We start from the raw sequence: 23,144 nt of genomic DNA on the forward strand, positions 1-23,144 counted from the left end.
ATCAAATCTTTGTAATATTTTTAAGTACTTAATGCTGTTTAAACTTTCTTTAGAATTTACCATGTCATTCCTAGCTTCTGAGAGATATCACAAAAATCACATGCACCTCCTAAGATTTTCAACTGCTTTCCAGAGGGAGGGACTACCAGGTCCTCCTTGTTTGTTAAGAAGTGAAATAATTTAGAATAAATGTCGATCTGTACATTTAGGCATACTTTCTTACCTTTCAGAGAAATACATTTTTGCCAGGAGCTTTCTTCATTTTAATGCTTATTCTGCACACATGAAAATCAATTGCAGTAAAAAGCTTCAGAAGGATTCCATAAAGACTAGGTTTACCTTGCACTTACAAACCATCTATACATTAAACAAATACAACTTCCTATCTTTGTACAATCTGTTGTATTCCTCTCACATAAACAGTAGCTCATCATTCACAGAACTAGTCTAATTCTTGGGAAAACATGCTTACTCAATTATATTTTCAAAAAGTCATTTTCAATCAACCATGTAAATTTTTTAATGCCTTGAGTAAAAAAACTGAACTGCAATTTTCCATAATATATAGCTTTCTCTTGAAAGGTAGATTAAATTTCTTCACTCCGGTGATTCTAATATATTATGCCCCTTAACCACCCTAAAAATTCAGAACAATCTAGAAGTTATTCTGTTACAATTGTTATATTCCTTGTACATTCAATCTAGCACACTCACCGGGAGAACAGTATTTTTCTGATTTCTTAGAAATAAGGTTACACAGCACTTAAACAGCAAAGGTATAATGTAGATTTGTGCTAGTCAATGTACTTGGAAGCCTGCTAAGCTGCCCTGAGATCAAATATTCTTCAAAGTCATAATTCTTAATTTTTTTGTCACCAACAATAAGCACCAAATTCTCTACTCTCTCTTTGAATTGCAAATAATGTTGCAAGTTTCAAAAAGTATTATTTGATAGGTACAGTTATATGTATGTGGCTTCACTGACTAGAAGACAGTAAAAGAAACTAGCCCACAATTAGTGGACTCCAGCAAAAAAAAATCAACTATTTTTTTCACAATTAATGCCTGTAACATAAATGACAGCAATCAAAACTTAGACTCTACAGTTTCTAAGCATCAAGAAATCTCAGTCCTGAGCAGTGTAATAATAGAAATATACGGGAACTTACTGTGAAAAACGTGATTGAAAAATGATACTTGAGACTTGAGGGAAGAGCTGATATGAAAAGTAGCTAAAAGCTTAACTGCTAAAAGCAGAGAGAATTTAACTGATTTTTCCTTAAGAAAACAAATTTTGTGCCAAATTATATTACTGCAATATGCTTAATTAGCTCAACACAAGATGATAAAAAGCAAACGATGGGCAGACATCCAAAGTTACACTACCCCAGCTCCAAGAGATAAGACATAGATGTGACAAGTCCAAACAGAAGGCATGCTTGTTGCTGAATTCCAAGAAAGTTGCAAGTAACAGAGCAGCAGAACACAACCTGCTCAAAATCCACTACTAGAGATTTACAGAGCATGTGCTGTGGTTACAGAGCCCTCACAGTGAAATCAAAGCACAGCCTACACATTCTGTACCATTATAAAATATCTTTTGACTTGTCAAAGTCTGCACTTGCGCACAAATTTTTCAGCCTCATTCACCTCATTTTCTCAAAGAAACTCCCCTTCAATGAACAAGGAAAGAAAGGAAGGTAGTATTTCCTCATTACAAGACTTTCTTTATCAGAAGATCTTTTGTCTGCCAGGCTAAATGTAAGGTCACACAAGATTTTCTTCAAGAAAATAAAATCCCTGTGGAAGAACTGGCTAACAGATGTAAAAAATACCAAATAAAGGGCTTTTCATTAGAAATATTACAAGACTTCTATAAAAACATTAAATAGAGGCCAATTCAAAATACGTCCACAACACTAAGAGTCATTCTGAAATATCAAACTGACGTTAAAATTACCAATTAAAAGGATTACCATATAATCCTGTATGATTAGTGAAATCCCATATCCAAAAGAAAAAATACTGCAATCTATCTAGAATGTAACTACTATTCAAATTCTGTAGCATGTCCATGCTTTTTAAGGGACACATGAAATTTTAGTTTGATCCATTAACAATAATCCATTGACACTAGGTCAGTTCTGCAAGACCAGGTATTTTGTAGGAATTCACATCAACCCATTTCTTGGATGATCTCTTGAGACTTGGTAGACTTATACCCTATACATCTCCTTGGAAATTATTGCAAAGAAACAAAATAAGAATGCAAAACACTTACTTCGTAGAAGCCAATGAGAAATAATCAGAGCTCAGGGTAAAACTGAGTAAGGTTGCTCACTCATTTATGTCCATGAGAAAAAGACAATCAAATCGAAAATTCTCCAGTCCATGATTCACAGAAACACTGACATTTTTAAGCAGAGCAGAAGTAGAATAGTCTACATGGTAAATATGTGATTCAATACTTGCTGGCTGAAGTGCTTGGGTATGAACAACTATAGGGAGAGGATATTTATCCACTAAAATCAAGGTTCCTCTTTGCTTTTTTAAACCCTTACTTAGTTAGCCCAAGCAGCAACAGCAAAGAGTATGTGAAAGCATAGGCCTCAGACTATGTTAACATCCAAAAAAATGCCCTTACAAGACCCTATATACATACTCTAACAGATAACATAGCCCAAAAAGTTCAATCTTACCAATGTTATTTGTACAAACACAATCAAACTACTTTAGTAACAGCAATATATCACTGTGGGCAAGACACATCCTCTGTCAAGGCTATTCCACCTCAGCATGATCTTACCACAGAATTCAAGGTTTTATAATCCAAATGTACACTAGATAGAAGTCAAAGCCTTCTCACCTTTGGGCAAAGGTAGAAGCAGTGTCCACTCAGCAGATTCCTAGCCATGGAGGGATATAGAATATATTTTAAAAAATAAGTTCAAATCTCTAAATCACCGAGAGACAGTTCCTACCTGGCAGTCTCATTTTTCCTTTCCACCCTGAGAGTGTCTTTCCAACATATCACACACAGCTCATATGAGATGACCACATCAACATCATACCTGTAGAGGAGACTAATTCCTCTGCAGACAGCCCTGTAAGGGCCCCCTTGGCACTTTCTCTGAGGTAAGAAAAACTACTTGCTTAGAAGGACTCATGTTAGAAAAAATGTAAGCTCTTCTTCTTATCTTTTTAGACTATTATGGGTTAGCTTTCATTCTTTATAATTGGTTGTCCCAAACAAAGAAAGGTAATGTAGTTGGTCAAAATGTGTTAACCCTGTTTTCCATTGGTTTACTTGTGATCCCCCCAAACCCTAAAAAAGTACATGTGTGATCCCCCATCTTTGGATCTGTAGCCTGACCCCTTCACGGATGATAATAAAGCCTGTGGAAAAAGTCTGAGCTGCTCTCCTGGTCTTTTGATGCCGGCTGGAAACTACAGGTTTCTGTGAGAAACCATGAAGCTGAGTGCCTGAAAGGCCAGCAATCACAAACCTTGGAACTTTCTCCTACCCAACAACAACAGGGCAGGGGGCACAAGAAAATGTTACAATACCTATCACTCAGGCTAACTGAAGTGGATTGGGTTCCATTCTCTAGCTGATTAGCATTTTCAACATACTTGGAATGCTCCTCTATGCTACTAAGAATGTGCCCATAATGTTTTCAATCACACTTTCCAGCTAAAATCATATATGCACAATATACAATACTATTCCCAAAAGTATTCGTTCAAAATTCAAAAAAATTCTACAACTCCACTGTACTGAACAGGTTGGTTTGCTGTATTTTACCTTGAATGGTCAAGGAAATCGTAATTTGGTCACTAACGAAGTCATTTAAGGACATCCACATAAAATCATATTCTTCGAGAACTTTCAAATCAAATCCTGATCAGTGCAATGCATGAAGCTAGACATCCTGTAGTTTTCAATACTTCCTTACTCTAAGACTTCACCTGAAATTTAAAGGTGCTGTGTTTCTTGTTAATATTATTTAAAATTTTAAAAATACACAATCATAAAACTCACAGTGTAAGTAAAAGAACACCCTAAACTGCAAATATCTTTAATGTAGTTTAATGTTAATGAAAGTAAAAATAAATCAAATTACGTAATTAAGCTCAAGGTTATGATTATTTTTTATTTATGCAGACCTTCATTTAAAGTACTTACACAAATTATTCATAATTCACAGATCAGTATTATCAAAACAATGGCAGAGATTAAGAAGTACTAAGTTTTCTAGTAATTCTCTTTTTAGATTTTACTTTGGTAAGTATAAATACAAACTTCACAGAATTTATTTACGTTATTTTGCCATGATATGAACTAATTTGATTTAGCTTTCTGTGTCAAACATGAAAGAAATTAGGAGGATAAATTTGAATGACAACAACCACCACAAAGGAACAATGGCAATTTGTATGCTGTACAAAGCAGAATACAAAAGCTGCAAAGAGGCTTTGAAGTGGTATGAAATACAACTGTAGGTATGCCCAGATGAATGTGTTCAAGCCTTAGGTTTCTTATCTCTTAAATAAGACCCTTCTAACTTGACTAATTCTTTTTTTGAGAAAAGGTTCAATTCTTTAGCTGCTAAAGTTTTCACATTCAAGATCGTTAGATGTTATGCAAGTTCTAGTTCAAGTCTCATTTCAACAATTATTTTAATTTGCTTTCACGCATAACAGGTAATGACTTCTGCATAAAATGAAGTAATTAATACTATATGCCATACAAAGCTTTGTACTACAACCATACACACTTACAATATATTAAACTTTAGTTTCTTCTTTAACATAATTGAACATCACAGATCTCCTTTCTAAAACAGTTTCTGCTCTCAAACTATCTGTTAAAAAGATCTTCAAAATCCTTCAATCTGCCATTTCTCATTTGCCACTCTGTCTCTATTCTCTTTATTTTCTAACCCATTTTGTGAAACAAAAAATCCTTTAAGAATACCATGGTGCTACAGATTAACATAACAACACGTATAAAAATTGCAGTTAATAGCTCACTTGAGATTTTTATTACATTTATGTCTACATAAAATTGGAAAAAAATGTACATAAATGAGAAAGCAGCTGAAGGGCAAAATCAAACTGTTGTTTTTATTAGATTCAAGTCTAATGTCTTTCAGACAAAGCATTTGTAGACAACACAGTCAATCAAGATTTCAATGGAAAGCAAAAATGAAAGCATTCATGCACAAAAGGCATGTGTTGTAATTGTGATGTGCAGACAAGATAATGGAAAATTTTCTAACCTTCCTTTAATTTTATTATCAATTGCTGCCTTGACTTAGACAATCTGTCACTTTTAATGTATTGTTTTATTATTTTAATTATTTAGGAACATTCAATTAATTCAGTAGACATCCGGTCATCAGAGCTAACCTTCCCAAATAAATTACTTTCTTTTTCCTTCAAATGTTGCACTCATGCAAAATATTTTCACTACACATGGTAGTGAAGTACAAATGTACACATGATACTAAGTACAAAGGTCTCATTTATACTATGTTTTATTACTGTTTTCTTTTAAAGGACTTGCAGCCACACAGCTTACTTTATACTTTCATCTTTCTAAGATACCTTACATGAAAGAGGCTGTATTTTAGAAGGCACCAGTTACAAAGTAGAAGATCACAGCATGGAAACAATAAGAAATGGTAATTTTCAGTTAAAAATAAAGAAGTCCATTATATTTATTGCTCATTATTGTAGCATCATCTACATACCATTCTCAGCTATTAGCTGGACCAAAAATATCACGGAAACAATCTACTCACAGAAAAATATCCCAGATTACATTAAAATCAAATACTAACAGTTTAGTTTCACAGACAACACTCTTCAATATTTCCTAATTCATCTGTCTTACATTGCTGCTACATAATAATCTCTGTACGAGTACCTAGTCTTCATACAGAAATCCAGTTTCATTCAGTAAATGTAATGGAATAAACACTATTTGAAATTTTATCATCTCTGTTCAGTATCTGATTCTATGCTTTATTTGTTATTTGCTATAGTATTGAAATAAAAATAATTAAGTTATGATCATAAACATGATTATCAAGGATTATCACGTTTTCCATTCACTTTGTAACTTACACTAATATAAAATTACAGGGAGCAGTGGACAATTTACTCCTGTGCAGATTTGTCCAATTCTGCCTAGCACTTGGACATCGAGACACCATTCCCACCCATAGAATAATCTATTGGTTTCTGAAAAACAGTGGCCTTGGAGATTTCCACTTCTCTGATCCTTAATATCCCTTTTCTATTACTGTCTTAGGACCCCAACAGCAATAAGAGGGCTGTGCACCTTCAGGCCAGTTTTCTAACATAACACTTTCCTTTTTCATGTGGCAAAACATGTATCTTCAAAAGTTACCTACTTCCTGAATTTGTGCTGATTACTGCAATATCTACAGAAATCAAGGTATTTCCAGGAAAGAAGGAGCTTCTTGTTTTTTTTTTTTTCTTTTTTTGCCTACAACAAATAATGCCATGCCTCAATATCACTTCATTTTTAGAAAGGAGTGAACAAGTGTTGCTTCAACTGCCCATCCTTTTCTCTCACTCTGAAAACAAAGAAAAATTTGATGCATACTCACTACAGCATATTTAAACTTGAATGGTTTTAGAACACTGCACAGGTGTTATCAAGCACCATGAAATCTACAATAAATGCCAGAGCAGCCAAAAAAACATCCCATGTAAAGTCCATCTACCCAGAGATCTTGCTCCCATCAAATGTCAGAAATGTATGTAGAGAAGCATTTACATACAGTATGAAAAGCTGGCTTCCTCTGACTAATCTAGCAGCAAACAGTTGCTGCTCCGAGACTTCCAAAGTCAGGGAAGTTCTTATTCTCCTCTAACATACTTCTGTGCCATTGTGCTCCAGTCTCCCTGAGAGTCCACGAAAATTTTAGAATCCACCAAGGAGAGTAAGGAATGCATACTGTGAAATAAACTATCTCCTTAGGCTTACTTTGAACCTGACAAGACACTTCATTTGGAGTCTCTACATATACTGGAAGATTCAATGAACAATAACTTTCTGGTCACCTGGCCCATGCCAGTCATCACAAGCCATTAACATACCCCCTTCCCTTTATTTACACTCCTTCTCATTGAAAAGTTCGCATTTACTAGCAATTATGAAAATAAAAAGGCAATTTTTTCAACAGTCCTAGTTTCCCTCTATGAAACTTTTCCAATTCTCTACTTCGTTTACTATTTTATCATTTATTGTAAAACTAAATTATTGAATCATCCTAAGTCAGTGTCCATTGCCCAGCCTACAAGTTCAAATTTGTTAACCAGTGAAAACCAATCAAAGTGTATAAAGTTCTACATTTTGCATCGGGAAAAGACACTGGAAAGCAAAGAAAATGAATGACAACTTTTTCAAGTGAAACTATGACAAAATTCAGGAATAGGAAACTTAATTATTCAGGTTGAAATCTTAATTATTCAGGTTGTTTTCCTGAGACATGCTTTTAAGCCTGGAAGTTCGCAGGTCTTTACTTTCACATCTTTAATTGTAATAGTTTTGTAATAGCTCAGAAAAAGAATCATGCACCCATATACTAAGAAAAAAAAAATGATACGGAAACAAAATGTACACAAATTTTCAGAATTTTGTCCTGATACACAAGATTCAATTATGAACTTTCAATAGCATTCCTTTCATCTAACTCCATTTCATTAAGCACTCCATTCCATAAATCCTTTAATAGTTAATAGCAAGCTATAAAACATGGGCTACTAGGCCAAGAAACATCCCTAATTATTCCCATGTTCATAATTTGCTGTCTTAATTCAGAAACAAAAATAGAGGTGCAGTGTTACTGAAAAGAAAATGAATTACTGAGTGAGAATCTTTCTACAGACTAGCAATTTTTATCCCTTAGACTGCAACCTTACAACCATATCTCTACTCCTTCTCCCAAAAAACATTTCTGCCACATCTAAACAGCAAAAGCTCATACATGCTTCACCTAAAGTGGGTCTACATGCCTGCTCAATATTCAGCAAGCACCTAACTTAGTGTTTCTACCCTTTGTCTGCTTACCCTTTCACAGATGCACTAACCAGGACTCTATCCTCTACCCAACCATGAACATTGATGAAACTTCTGGAGCCTCATCTGTCTTCAATATTTCTATCTCTGTATCAAATTTGGGTAAGAAGATTCAAAAAGTTGCTGATGAAAAGAAGCTAGGACAAGAAAGAGCAAGGGCACAGAGGAGATAAAGGTATTAGCAATGAAAATCTAATACACAACAAAATACTGAGCCTCATTTTCATAAATTTATCCAAGTTTAAAATGCCAGTACAAAATAAAGTTCTAGGAGACAAAACAAAACAAAACAAACAAACAATCAAACAAACAAAAAAACACCACAAAACAACCACTTTAATTCTTAAGGATTCCTCAGGTGTACACACATAAAAGTTAAGTAATAAAACATTAAGTAATAAAACAGTAGATGAGTCAAGAACAATAGTTCTCACTTTCTTCAAAGGTTGTGCTTCAAACACCATATGTATGAAAATACTGGACATCCTACCTTGAGCTAGTCTTTCAAGCCGTTTCCCATGCTCTGGAGGAACAGCATACCTAAAATTCACATAAAGAAAAGGATGAAATGCTTAAAGACAAAATTACTGCATTATGACTTAAAGTCATCATTCATGTATAATAAATATCTAGCAATATGGAAACCAGAAAGGTTAAAGACAGAAAAATTACACTGGAAAAAAATATACCAACACCTAAGGAAAAAAAACCCAGACATTGGGTTTTTGGGGCTTGAGAAAAAACTTAGCTTATTTATAGTTTAAACATTGTATTATGTAGTTCCAAAATGTTATATTCACTATTTAAAGTACATTGACAATACTTGATATTATCACATCACCACAATTAAAAAAAAAAGCAACACATATTTTATTTTCCAAATGAAATTAAAAAATGTAAAATAAGACTAATTTATATAAGTTTAATTTCTTTGAATTTCAGTATGCTTCACAAGACACAAGGGTTCAACAGAAAAATGTTAGCATTAAACATCTCTATTATTTCCTATTGAAAAAGCTGTGGAATAAATGGGTAACTTCCCCTTGTAGAATCATTACAATCAGAATTTTAAATTATTAAAGAAATAGCCTTGTTTTTAAATTTACATAACTGTCCGTATCTTAGAAACCCACTGTTCTTACAATAATCTAATGGTTTTTAAAATTCTTCATGCTATCTCCAACAATTCAGCAAAAATGCAGAAAAACATATTATTTTTAAGGTTTACTGCAGCCAAAAAAGAGAAAACTATTGAAAAGTTGTTTCATTTCAGATTCTTTGTTATTAACATATTTACTGCACTTCATAGACTTACTGTCTGTTTTAATTGGATTTAACATAAAAAGGATTTATAATTGACTTTAACTGCTGTAATATGTGGCATAATAGACTTTTGTTTCAGTTTAATGTTGCAATAACACTGGTTTGATTCTTCTCTATTAAAAATATGGTTCAGAAAAGAAGAAAATGTATATTCAGCTGTATAAGATAGTTCAACAGTGTGGATTTGGACTAAGTAAACACAGAGCCTTTTACTACACTGTGAACATATTTCATTCATCAGCCTTGAAAACTCACTCAGAAAAACAAGCAATAAACATCCACCTACCTCAAGTTATTTGCATACACACTGAAATTTTACAGTTTAACTCTATAACAACTGAAATACCTGCACAGAAGGAAGACCACTACAGAAGTCAGTGCTCTGTAAGCAAAACACATGCATACTGACAACCCAATAAAAACGGTATTAAACAAACAGACTTTCAGCTTACTATGATCAATGTTTGCAGATTTAATCAGAATTTTGCTGTCTCACAAAAATGCACTTTTTTCCTCTCCATTTGTCCTTCCAAAGTGTTTCTGACTGTTTTTCACTTCATATTAGAGATGTACCAGTGTATCCATACCAATCTAAATTATGTTTGGCATCCTTCACAATCCATTGGAGAAAAATGCTATGTACAGCATTATATACTGTTTTGTATGTCTTTAAATACACAACTCCATAAAGGAAAACATGCAGATACTTTTTATATCTAATAAAATACCCTCAAAACTAGATACTGTACTTTGCTTTGACTCCAATTAAACTGGTATTCCTCCTAAAATGTTATTCATTCAAAAGTACATATTATACAATTTAATAATAATATGGAGCAACATGCTTCCATTTGTACACGTAAACATATCAATATTACAAAAATACAAAAGTCAAATGAGCTCTCAGGAAGTCTTTTGGAAAGACAGGGCATGATTTAACTGGACTACAACTATCTATTTAGCTAGTCTAAAATTACAAAGCAATACAATATGTTGCATGCAAGTTGATGTTTTTCATGATAGTCTTCACTTGGGTTGTATGCTAAGATCTGCTATTGAGCCCTGTACTTGCTCCCTCTGTTGCAATTGCTTCTTCCTCCCAGCTAAGACAAGGACAAAGGAATGGAGACAGACAACCCTTTGTACTATGACACATTAGGAGTCCCAAAGTCACTCGAGAGCAGTTCAGGCTTGATTCCTATCACAACTTAACAGAAAACATGAGCTTAGCACGTGTGCACCTGCCTTTTATGGTAAATGACATGAACCTTGCTGGATTCTTAGTCTACTCTACATTAAACCAAAAGCTCCCAAATTCAAATTACCTAGTCAGAGAAAAAAAGTATTCACTCAATCTCAACAGCTAGCTTATATGGGAATTTAAACAGTTAAAAGTTAACAGTTAAACAGTTAAAAGCTCATAAACAAATATCTTCATCTTATGTTCATCTTTCTTTTAGCCACATTACCAAACAGCCACTAGCATTTGTTTGACTTCTCAGATTATAAGGTCAAGTCCAGCCACCTCCAAAGCAAATGTAATGGTAAATCACTAAGAGACGAAGGGAGTGTTTCTTGCATAACAAGCAACTAAACAGACAAAAAGTTAAGAAAGGACCAAAAGGGAAATGATGATGCTAACTAGATCTTAATTTTATTAGTTCACAGAGACATACTTGGTAAATTATGAAGTCACTGTTCATTGATAGTCATACTACAAGGACAGAAAAAATATGGTTGGTACATGTATTTATCTGGTATTGTTCAAAAACATCTTCTGAAATATGTCTTAGTTCAGCAAATAGAGGGAACCGGCAACAAGATTACTACGAATAAGTAATAAATATTAAATTTATGTCATTAACTTGTAATTCACATGTTTTCAGGATCAATGCTTGTACACAGCTTCTCAGCTGCATCAAAAACAACAAACTGTTGCTTTACTGTGCAAAAACTACTCAGCCAACCAAGATGATAATCAGACAAGCAGCCTCTTCAATCCACCCAATCATTCTCATGTCAGTGACAAGAAACAGAATTCTGCCAAAGTCAGGTATATGCACAGATAATTGTTAACAGCATCAACTGCAAGCAAATTTAGTGTGATGCTAAATACTTAAACTACTTCTCTAAACCCCATGTTATATATAGACAAGGTAAAAACAGCTGGTGATTTTTCCTGCAGATTGGTATTTTTAAAATTCAAAAGCTGCAAACCCATAAAACATTGTTATAAGTAAATATCATCAGGGTGTTTTTCAAAATTAATCATATTCATTGGTTTTGTAATTGGCAACAGACAACTTGTAACATTCACATTGTATCAAAATAATGCTATCTAACTCCAGCCACTAAGCTCAGACTCACATGACCATTTTTTCAGCAACTGATTTACTCTATTATCTATTTAGGCAGTTCATTTATTATACATAAACCTGATACATGCCTTTTTAAAATATAAGCAGATTTAAATATCATAAACTTAATTTAGGAAGTTAATATATTTCTTGTTTTGAGAAGGGAAATTTGAAAGTCTGTTGCCACCTAAATATATTCCTGTTCAACCTAAGGATTTTAAGAAACAAAACAAACAAAACTTCCCCTTTTCTCAAATCCCTGAGCAAAGTTCTTCCACTTTGTGAAGAACATTGAAGCTAGCAAATGATTGTTCTCTTTCAAGCATGATTACCCATTTGAGCTGCTGACAAACCACTATGCTATTTGACTACAGACACCTTTTCACAACCAGAATCCTTATTTGATTACAGTCATCTCTGTGACTCATAATATTTCTAATTTTTATGACAGTTTTCAGCAAGACTAATCCCCATGGAAGCTTTATACTTTTATTCCCATTTCTGCCACACAGGTTTGACTTCTCTATAGCTTTCTGTGTATATTTTGTTTTCTAGACTAGAACGTAACTAGGAAACATGTCCGAACAGTCAGTGGTATGTACAACTTTTGCAGTGGTAACAAGAGTCTTCCACTTATGCTGAACTCTGCACCACCTGGCCAGATTTTGACTAGTTTTTGTCAGCTGCTGATCACAATGTAAGTTCTATTAATCTTTCCTCAGAAAGCCCTGTAAGGACCTAGATGAGCTTCTCTAAATCCATTTACCTTATTGCCATATTTGTTCTTAAATCATACAATGTTAGCATCAGTCAGAGTATGCTTTTACTTCTTCACCTTTTTTGTCTATAATTTTGTCTAAAACTTATACCAGAATGCCATCCTTTTTATTGCATGATACTCATAACCCCACAACTATTTCCCCTGCTACTGGAATTCAAAATCTGAAAGCCTTCACATGAAATGTTTCAAAGACTTCCACAACTCCTGCTGTGTAACTTCCTGATTTTTGCACCTAATTAAGCAAGAGGAAAAGGTGTTGGTACACACTCTACACAGGGAAATCCATAAAAACATATTCTAGCCACAGCAGCCAAGAGGTAATAATAATGTTGCTCACAGTATAAATTTTAGGCAACCTAGAGATCAGATTTCTTGCCATCCTATATCCACTGGAATCATGAAGAGAATTCCTGAACTTAAATCCCTGCTTTATTTTGATTGTCACAGTAGATTTACTTCCTCTTACAACTTAAATAAACTGTCAGGTCCAGTCTCACCCTCCTAATCAATCTAATACTAGCTGTCTAAGCATTCTCTCTTTAACAATCTGGTCTCTTTTTCTTGATATGGTCACAAAGATGGAACCATCTCCTCTTCCTGTATAATTTATTCCTGTTTACTTTATGACTGACCAACCCTGCAAGGCATTTGGTGATTTATGAAAGAACGTTACTAAACAGGAGAGTTTTTTAACCTAATGTATTGTGTCTTGTCATTTTCAGTCTTCAGAAAAGCTAGGAAGCAAAGACCAGATGGAATGTCACAGAAAATGTATAAATTGATGTGTAAATTATTGTTTGTATGATACCGCAAGTTTTCTCTGTGCCCCTTTCAAGGGAAAGCAAAAACCTAGTTCTTCATGCAGAAAAGAATTCAGGCCTTCACCATCAGATATAAAAAATTAACAAAATGAGCACAATATTTTAAAATACTACTTTCCAAAGTAAAATAATATATTCTCTACATATCTTTTCTTCTTTAAAATAAAATAGGTAAAAAATGTCCTATTATTATTATATTTTAAATACCCACAGTGCCATGAAAATAATTATTTTCTGCCAGCTTAAGAAATATTTCCTTGTATTCATTATTATTCTTCTTCAATGAGATTATTTCGGCTCAACACTTAAAAAAATCAACACTACTGTTGTTCATGAGTCAGGTGATCAGAACAAAGACTAAGTCTTGCTTTCAGATACTTAATAAACACAGAATTATTTTTTAAAAATGTGAATATATTTTTCACATTTTTTTAATTTATGAACTTAAAATGTCAACTGAGGCATTATCCATATTTTACCCAAGTATATAGTACATATATTAATAATACAGTGTTTCCACTAGTAGCAAAAATCTGGTCTGTGCTAAGCATTAGTTTTCAAGAGTACTTTAATAGTTTAACAAGACAAAATTCCTCAAATTATTATGCAAAACAAAAATAAATTATCTTAAGACCTATATCCCTGAAACAATAAATACAACAGAAGAAAATATTTAACAACAAATGCCAGAGTGAAGAATTTTTTAATATTAGTAAGCGGTTTATAAATACCATTAGAAATACATCAATATCAAGAGATAACTGAATCAATAAGCCACACTATCAATCACACCAATTGTCTGACTTGCTAATGAGACTTTTTCTAAGAAACTGAGATGTAAAATGAGGTACCATCTTCAAGGTACCTCTCCCCTCAGAATGCAAAGAGAAAACTGCAGTAAGAATTCTTGCCTAATAGCAAATAATTTTAAGTCTCATTCCAGCAAATCTTTCCCTGCCATACCCCAATCTCTTCTGCCCTTATATTATTCTATTTCAGGGCTTTTAAGTTTAATTTCCTTCTCTTTCAAAATATTTTCTCTTTAGCATATTTTTGCAAGGTAAAGAAAAATCTGTAAAAATTAATGTATACATTACATTATACATAATATGTGTTACACAACCATATACATAAATATCTGAACTGCTGTAATCCTGATTTCTTAAGCTATCAGACACACTTTTCCCCCATGTTTCGTATGAGGCAGTCAATGAAGGAATCAGTATACATAACATAGAACTACAGACTCTGCATAACTCTTGAAGAGAAAGTGTGAAGTGTAAGAAGTAATGCAGGTTAACCTATGCCTAAACACTGCTAAAAGCTTCAAATTCTATAAAGATTGCTACAGCAGACTCAGCTGCTACCCCCAAACTCTACTGTGGCTCTCAGATGGAAATGGTTGTCCTTTCACAATTCAGAGAAAATACTCTGCATGTTAGTTCTCCAAAAGACCAGTGTGTCTGTTTTGAAGAATCACATATCTAACCAGTAAAATCCAAGAACATGTATTCCTATGCATGTCAGGTTGTTTGGTTTCACTAAGGATTGTGAAATCAGTTTTATTCAACTGACTTTGTCAAATCAGTTAAGTAAAAGAACAGACAAGATCTTGAGTATCTGTATCATAAGATTCATCTGCTGCCCCACTTTCTTGAAGAAAATATTATACTAATATCACATTAACACATTACATATTTTACTGATAAATTAACTTTGTATAAATTAGTGCAGCATTCCTCCAGCAAAAGGCACATGTGTAACATCATAGAAATCTTTAGCTGTCCTTCGTTCAACTTCTTCATAATGCTGCATTTCTTAAAAATATGGGCCCATGTGGTACAGAAAAGGAATTCATATCCACCACTGTTTTTTCAAAATATGAAGATGTCAGTGTTTAAAGATTTTGTTCGTTAGAAGCATAAACAAGCATCAGTAAACTAGAAAAGCATTTATCCTGTTATCAACTCATGGCCTCCTTCAAAAATACTGAAAGAAGCTTTCCTAGCTTCTTGAAACATTCTTGAAACATTCTGGTATCACCTATATTTACATCCATTTTTTAAAAGGTTAACAAGACTGTTTGTATGTTTAATTATATCAAATAAGCAATCTCACATACCTGTGTATATAATTTAGAAACTGTCAGAATTGAACTATGCATAACTTATCTTTTACATATTTTTCTAATTATTTTACACTTCCTTCACAGATATTCTGAAGAACAAAGATATTATGAACAAAAGGATCTCTTTTTCTTATATACTTGGGATACACGTATATGACAATGTACTAAACCAATTTGTCTGTTAAGGCTGCTCGACCAAAAATCTAAGATTATGAAGAAAGGACCACAGAGGTTTCATAAGCAGGAAGTACCTTTAGCTCTGAATCTTACCTCCTACTGGTCCAGCTGAGTTAACAGCTGGTTCAAAAAAGCAATCTACTTTTATTGTACAAACAAAAGTAAATATTGTATAAAATATGGTTGATAGTCCCAAAAGGCAACAGAACCAAAGAAACTTTTTCAAAGAGCTCTTTCAGAAGTTCCTCAAATAGTCTTGGGGTTCCCAACACATTAAGCTTCTCATATTGTACCTTTCAAATATTTTTCTGTTGAACTCAAATAACTCTTATTTAATTATCTGTCTTTCCCTTTAAAATAAAGTAATACAACAGTGTTATTTCATAGCATTCTGAGCTTAAAAAAAAACCCTCACTGAACTACTTTTAGATTTTTAGTAAAGTTTACCATTATGAATCATAACCCATCTGTTTGGGTTTAGTCAGCTGAAATAAACAGAAATCATCTTAAAACAAACAAACAAAAAAAATTAACTTGCCATGACTTTGGCTCCCCAAAATGGAGATAATTAATACTGTAGAGATCCATGTCTTCAGTGTGCCAAGCAAATGTTGTTTTCCACATGCCAAAATAAAGATACGGTGTATTTACACCCTCAATAGAAATTCCACACTCTTCTCCTACAACATCCAATATTGTATTAAGATGGGCAATATTCCATTCCTCAACACCCTGAAAGACACATAATAAAAATATTACTAAGTTTATAACGCAATGCAATTTTATATAACAGACCCAGTCAAAAGATACAGACTTGACATAGCCTTTCAAAAGACAGTCTGTTCATACATATTTGTAAGCACTTTAGAAGACAGCTGAAGAAAAATTCTCTTGACCCTAGTAAGTATTAGATGATGTTACAAGTCTGAGATGTTCAGAGCAGAGAACATAACAAGTTGCTATCTGGTTTACAATTTTATATCAAATCTAACATGGATTGAAACACCATACACCATACTACACACAAAAAGGTACACAAAAAGTTGATTAGCTGCAGACAAAACATTCAATGAGTTGATAGATGGAAGCCACTAAGTTTCACAGGACCTATCTATGCTTTTTTATTACTTACAAAGTAATACCAAATAGCATGAAAAAATGGTTTAAAAAAATATTTTACATGCATAAATTTACCATGTCTCTGGAAAGTATAAACACTAAAATGATAACTCCAGATGTATTGTATTTCTAATCATTATGATGTACTACATAAGAAATATACCACAGAAGAAATCTATTGATTTCAGGGGATTTAAGCTCTTTCCCTATATTATTACCCATAAAATTTGTATATTAAAAGTCATTCAGAAAGCAATATATGTATTTTTTTTGTTGCACTTCAGATTCAACTGCAGACTGCAATTCTAATTTCAGGTAATACAGCATGTAAGTGACAGTATAACCAAGATCAAAGCTACAAAATTGAAGAGAAAAAATTAGACTTCATTATAACAGCAATTATTAGCACCTTCAGGGAAGACATTAGCTGGTGCTCAAGCAGTCAGAAAACCAAGAAACATAATCAAAACTATTAAAAACTCAATTCAGACAAGTTTTATTGGGAAGACGGCCTCTAAGCACACTCCTAACCATGAACTGCTCTGCCCAACACCCATTACTGAACCTACAGTTCTGGTAATCTTATTGGGGCACAAACTAATGGCAGACTGCAGTCCTGATGCAGTTCATTGAGACTAAGTATGATGATATTTAATAGCTGGACAGTTAGAGTAATAAGAATACAGGTTAAATCAAGATGTAATGAAAATTTCATACTCTCAGTCTTCATTTGTTTTTGGAGATTTTTACGTTAAGCATGCTATTTATGAAGCACGTAGAATTGACAGACAAGAAGGTATAACGGTCAGACTTCTCACTGAACAAGCACTTCTAACTGCCTGCTTTGACTATTTCGCTTATTAAGAAATACCAAGTTATTTTGAATTTTAAAAATTAATAAATGCTGGGTTTAGAATTATTTCATTGTAGACAGCATTTTTTCTTCTTTTAAAATTGAATGCACAAATGCATTTGTGAAACATACAGGCACTTGAAATTTTAAAAATAAAATAAAAATTAATATCCTAATAAAAGAAAAAAAAACTGAACTCTAAAGAGTAGATGCTGGTAACATCTGCACTTTTCAATTGGAAAAAGTGGCAGCAGCAAGTTAATATAGCTGTAAAATAAAAAAATCTCAAGTATTAATTTTTAGGAAATAAGTCCTCCAATTAATTTACAAATTTTAGTTTTTTATATCACATTATCGGTTAGAAAATTGTGCAGTTCATTTGGAGAAAAAAATTTATACAGCAAACTAAGAGCAATGATTCAACCACAGATAAATATACAGGACTAGAAGAAAACAATAAATACTTGTAAAAATCAGCTGTAATCAGTTACCCTGTCAGTAGCCAAACAGTGTAAGTACTGCAGCAATTTGCACTTGAAGATTTATTCAGACAGAAGATGGGTTATCTTTCTATCTAACAGTATTCCATGGGCTTTTTTTACCCATTATTCATCCCATCACAACCTTTCGCCCATGTAAGTGTCTAGCAACCCTATCATCCTGAAATCTTAGTCTTCTACTAAGAATTAAGTATAGAGAATAATTTTGTTTTAACAACACATCTCACCTCTACACACTCTGATAAGTTGTATCACAACTAGTCACCAAGCAAAGTGCTAGTGATTTGTCCTCTAACAAAAGCAATTCCTGTCATGGAGAGAACAAATAACTTGCTTCAAAATACAAAACATACCAAATAAACAATCCACAACTTTTACACTCAAGATAGATGAGCTACTTCCTTTTCCTAAAGACTATTTTAGACAAATATTCTTAGCTCAATAGGAGATGCTCACTGAAACTGGCAAAAACACTAAAATCACAGAGATTCATTTCAACTCCTCCTACATTCCTTAGACTTAAAACAATAAATCAATTTCATATTTATGCCCAGACTGTTACAGGTAATTATTGCAAATTATTATTAAAGATGTTACTTTACTTCACAGATATTTTTTAATATTCAAAAACATTAAGAAAAATGCTTATATGATTTTAAAGTAAAATATTTCTTATTTTTACAGTAGTAATATAGCTGGTTTTCGACATTGCAATTGCAATGCACACTAAAAAGATCCCAGCTATAAAAGTGCATTTTAATAAGTCAATACATACCCATACTTCTCAAATTTTAAGTATATTTTTGCAGGTTTGTGTATTTAATAACAATTGTTAGAACAACATATATTGTATATATATGGTACATATATTACTTGACCGTGAGATATATCTGGTAATTTCTTATAAATACAAACACACTTAGCCATTATAATGCATTCAATATTAAGAAAATAGAAAATATTAATTCTCCTCAGAATATCATAATACTATCAGAATATTATAATAATTTCAAAGGAATATGTCAAAATACTATTCCTAATTTATCCACATTTGTGATGGTAAATTCTTTAATGAATACCTGCAATCACTGACAAATGTACCACACAATCCTATACCTAGAAAAGTAATACTTTTCAGTGGTTTTCCTTCTGTTAAGATAATAAACAGGCTTGAAACACCTTACCAATTATGGTCATTGCTATGCACATTACACTTACCTTGCATTTCCTTAGAGAAATATTGTAAGGTACATAGAGGACCACTAGAGGACCACTATTCCAATCTTCATTCCTTTTGAAGGTGATTCAAACTTACTATATATTACTATCATGAGTTTGTATTACTCTTTACAGCCTTTGCATCTGCTTTTAATGCAATGCAGAGACAAAGTGGGACACTTGACAAGCATTTCCTATCTGAACACCTGCACACTTTGAAAGGACCCACTGTTTTCCCAAAGACAAAAAGAATAACGTTTATCTCAGCATATTGGTAAAAAATGAAGTTCACAGCTGAAAGCTCTGACCTCTTTGCAAAGAAGAATAAAATAGGCTTCGAGGGCAACAATTTTTATTAGTTTTTTTAAGTACTTACAAAAGGGATTCGATGCTAGTGCTTTCACTTTACTTAAACCAGTCAACACTGTTATGAACATGATTTCTGTATGCATATATTTTTACACACAATCCTTTTTCAGTGTTTTATTTTACAATTGATTATCCCACAGCTTCATTTCAATATTAATCTGGCAAACAAGACATCAGTTGAACAACTAAGACTAAAGAGCCCTTATGACTGACTGTAACAACTCAAAAAATAAAGTACGAAACCTAATTAAGAGACAATGTGGAAAGGAACAAGACAAACATTAGAGAAAAACTTGTGCTTGGTAACCCACTCCTCTCTCCACATAACCATCCACTCATATCAATGAATATAATAAAGCTACTGACAGGCTTCTGCTGCACCTTGAAAGTCATTGAAACAGAGGAAGAAAAATGCTATTGACAAAATCTCCACACCATAAACACACAGATTAAAATATACAATCTCCCTCATTAGATAATTTTTACTTTTTATCATTTCTAAGGATATAGGCATTACTTTCTAAGCACCCTTTTGAAGGGTGGGTAAGTAGATTCTTGGAAATCACACTAGAACCTAAATTACTGCTCACATCGATCTCAACTATGAGTAGATCTGAGAAAAAGGACATTATAGAAGGAATTGAATCATTGAGTTTGGAAAATACCTTTATCATCAAAAAACATCGTAAATTTGGCTCTGCTAAGGCTAAACCATGTTCCCAAGCACTATACCTACAGGTCTTTTAAATATGCTCAAGGATGGTGACACAGCTACTTCCCTGGGTCAGCCTGCCCCAGTGATTGGTAATACTTCCTTTCCATGAAAAAGCATTTCCTAAAATCCAAAGTAAACTTCCCCACTGGCACAAGTTGAGGCAGTTTACTTTAGTCCTGTTGGTGGTTGCCTCAGAGAAAAGACCAAACACCACCTGGCTACAACCTCCTTTCAAGTAGCTGTAGGGCATGATAAGGTCCCCCAGGCCTCCTCTCCTGGAAGTTAAACAACCCCAGCTCCCTCAGCTACTCCTTACAGGAGTTTTATTCCAGATGCTTCACCAGCTCCATTGCCCTTCTCTGGACAGGCTCCAGCACCTTAACATCCTTCCCCAATTCTGAGGCCCAGCACTGGACATAGCATTCAAGGTGTGGTCTCACCAGCTTTGCATACAGGGGGACAATCCCTGTCCTGGTCCTGCTGCCCACACTATTGCTGGAACAGCCCAGGATGCCATTGTCCTTCTTGGCCACCTGGGCACTGCTGGCTCATGTTCAGCTGCTGTCCCCAGCACCCCCAGGTCCTTTTCCTGTGGGCAGCTTTGCAGCCACTCTGTCCCAGCCTGTGGCACTGCCTGGGGCTGTTGTGACCCAAGGGCAGGACCCAGTCCTTCGCCTTGTTGAGCCTCATGCAATTGTCCTTAGCCCACAGATCCATCCTATCCAGATCACCCTGAAGTATTCCCACCATCCAGCAGAGCAACATCCCACCCAACTTGGTACCCTCTGCAAACTGACTGACGGTGCACTCTGTGCTGGTTTGACCCTGGGGGAAAACACTAGGGTGTTTTACCACAGTTACACTAGGAAGTTTTTCTACATAGAAACTTCCTCTGTGGATAGATTGGACCAATTGGAGGCTGGTTTAGTTGACAGCCTGAGAAACCAATTGGAAAAGTCGGTTCGCTCCATGAATCCCATTTGAAGCAAGTAAACGGCAGGAAAACGCTTTTTTTGTATTTCCGGCTTTTCACGAGGTAACACTGGCCTGGCCCGGGCCCGCTTCCAACGGGGCCCGAGCCAGGCGGAGGGCCAAGATCCTGAGGCTGCTGGGCCCCGTCTTTAACCAAGGGCCCCAGTGGCCGAGAGGAGGAGAGCCCGTTGCTGAGATCCTGGCCCTTTTCCCGGTGTGTCCGTGGCTCGGGGGGCCCTGCCCTGCCCTGCCCCGGCTCGGAGCAGCCCTGGGGTGGTCGAGCCCGCCCGGCCGCCCTCACGGGCTGGGGGGAGGCAGCCGGGCCCGGTTCGGGAGAGCCCCCAGGGCTTTGTGTGCTGGGCAGGGCAGAGGGAGAACCCCCGGGCTGCGGCTGGAGCTGGGGGCGGGCAGCGCCGGGGGAAAGCCATGGACACACGGCCTTGGCACCCATTTCTCCTCTGCATGGACTCTGCGGTTCTCGTCCTGCCCCTCCAGCGTGGACTGGGCACCCTGAGATCCTGACACAGCTCCGGCATGGCCTGGAACAGCCCCTGAAACTTCTGGGTGAGATTTTAACTTTTCCAATGCTCAGATAAGACTTAGAGACTTTCCATCCTTCCTTGGGTGAGAAGAAGAACAGAAGGGATGCACCAAAGTCAATGAAGCAAAAGCTAAGTTTCTAGATGGAAGGAGAATGAGGAGATGCCATGAAGGTTGGCTGAAAAATCTTTTTGTAAATTATAGGGGTGGACTGTATTTCACAAAAAAAATTCCTTTAAACCATGAAAAAAAGAAAGACATGGGGGGTAGAGCAAGGTGTAAAGTGTTTGAAGAATCCTTTACCCCGAGGAGAAGAGGGGGATCTCTGTTCCTGGGAATGAAACATGAACAGAGAGAAGGGAGCTGAAGAGAACTTTTGCCTTTGAGTAGCTCATCCTTAAAAGCAATACCCCATGACTTTTTAACATGGCCCGCAACTCAGTTCTGAAAAGACTGTGAAGTGGGAGGAAATTCACAATAGCATATTCCAGGAGGCTGTTAATCATGAAAAAGTGAAGTCAAAAGAGAACTGGTGATTTCCTCTCTTGGTAAAAGATCCTTATAGCTAAACAAAAAGAAACTCCTCTCCCTAAAGTGAACTGAAAAAGATTATTTAAGTAAGGAATTGACTGAAGTGTCCCTGTATGTTGTTAAGCTGTAACAAAGGGGGAAAGAGGAACTGACCTGAAAATCTGTTCTGAATTTATTATTATTCTTATTCTTTGTGTTCATAAAGTTGTTTTTTTGTTCTTTATTTGCTTTTTAAATTTTAGGCCTGCTTTACTTTTACTCCTAATCCTATTTCACAACAAAAGGTAAATATATTACATTTTTAGTGCATTAGCCAGAAAACAAACTAAACCATTACACAGTTAGATATCATGTATGCTCCCCATGCCTTATATATGGGACAAGACAGGCATTAGGAATTGTCTTATTAGGAGAAAAAAAACTAAGAGATGAAAAATTAAAGCGAAGTGTGTCTTTCAGAGAGCAGCTGAGGAGAGTGGTGAGAGAGACACAAAACTGTATTTATTCATGTTTCTTCCAAACTTGGCTTTTCTCTGCAGAATAGCAGATGCCATTGTCAGACTGAAGTCCAACATGTATAATGACTCATTGTATTAAACTGGTCACTTTTCGTTGGAACGTTTT

The 23,144-nt window shown here is 34.9% G+C and overlaps 1 protein-coding gene across 1 annotated transcript in view; it reads right to left on the reverse strand.

Annotated features, from left to right (window-relative positions):
• Positions 1–23,144, reverse strand: part of KDM4C (lysine demethylase 4C) — a 236,830-nt gene that overhangs the window by 198,166 nt on the left and 15,520 nt on the right. Inside the window, exons 7-8 of the mRNA XM_062514063.1 lie at positions 16,242–16,435; positions 8,607–8,656 (exon numbers count right to left, since the gene is read on the reverse strand). Of these exons, the coding sequence (XP_062370047.1) occupies positions 8,607–8,656; positions 16,242–16,435 (244 nt within the window). The remainder of the gene's footprint in view (positions 1–8,606; positions 8,657–16,241; positions 16,436–23,144) is intronic.

The sequence above is a fragment of the Cinclus cinclus genome, chromosome Z, assembly GCF_963662255.1.
Source record: "Cinclus cinclus chromosome Z, bCinCin1.1, whole genome shotgun sequence".
In the NCBI taxonomy this organism is placed as follows: Eukaryota; Metazoa; Chordata; class Aves; order Passeriformes; family Cinclidae; genus Cinclus; species Cinclus cinclus.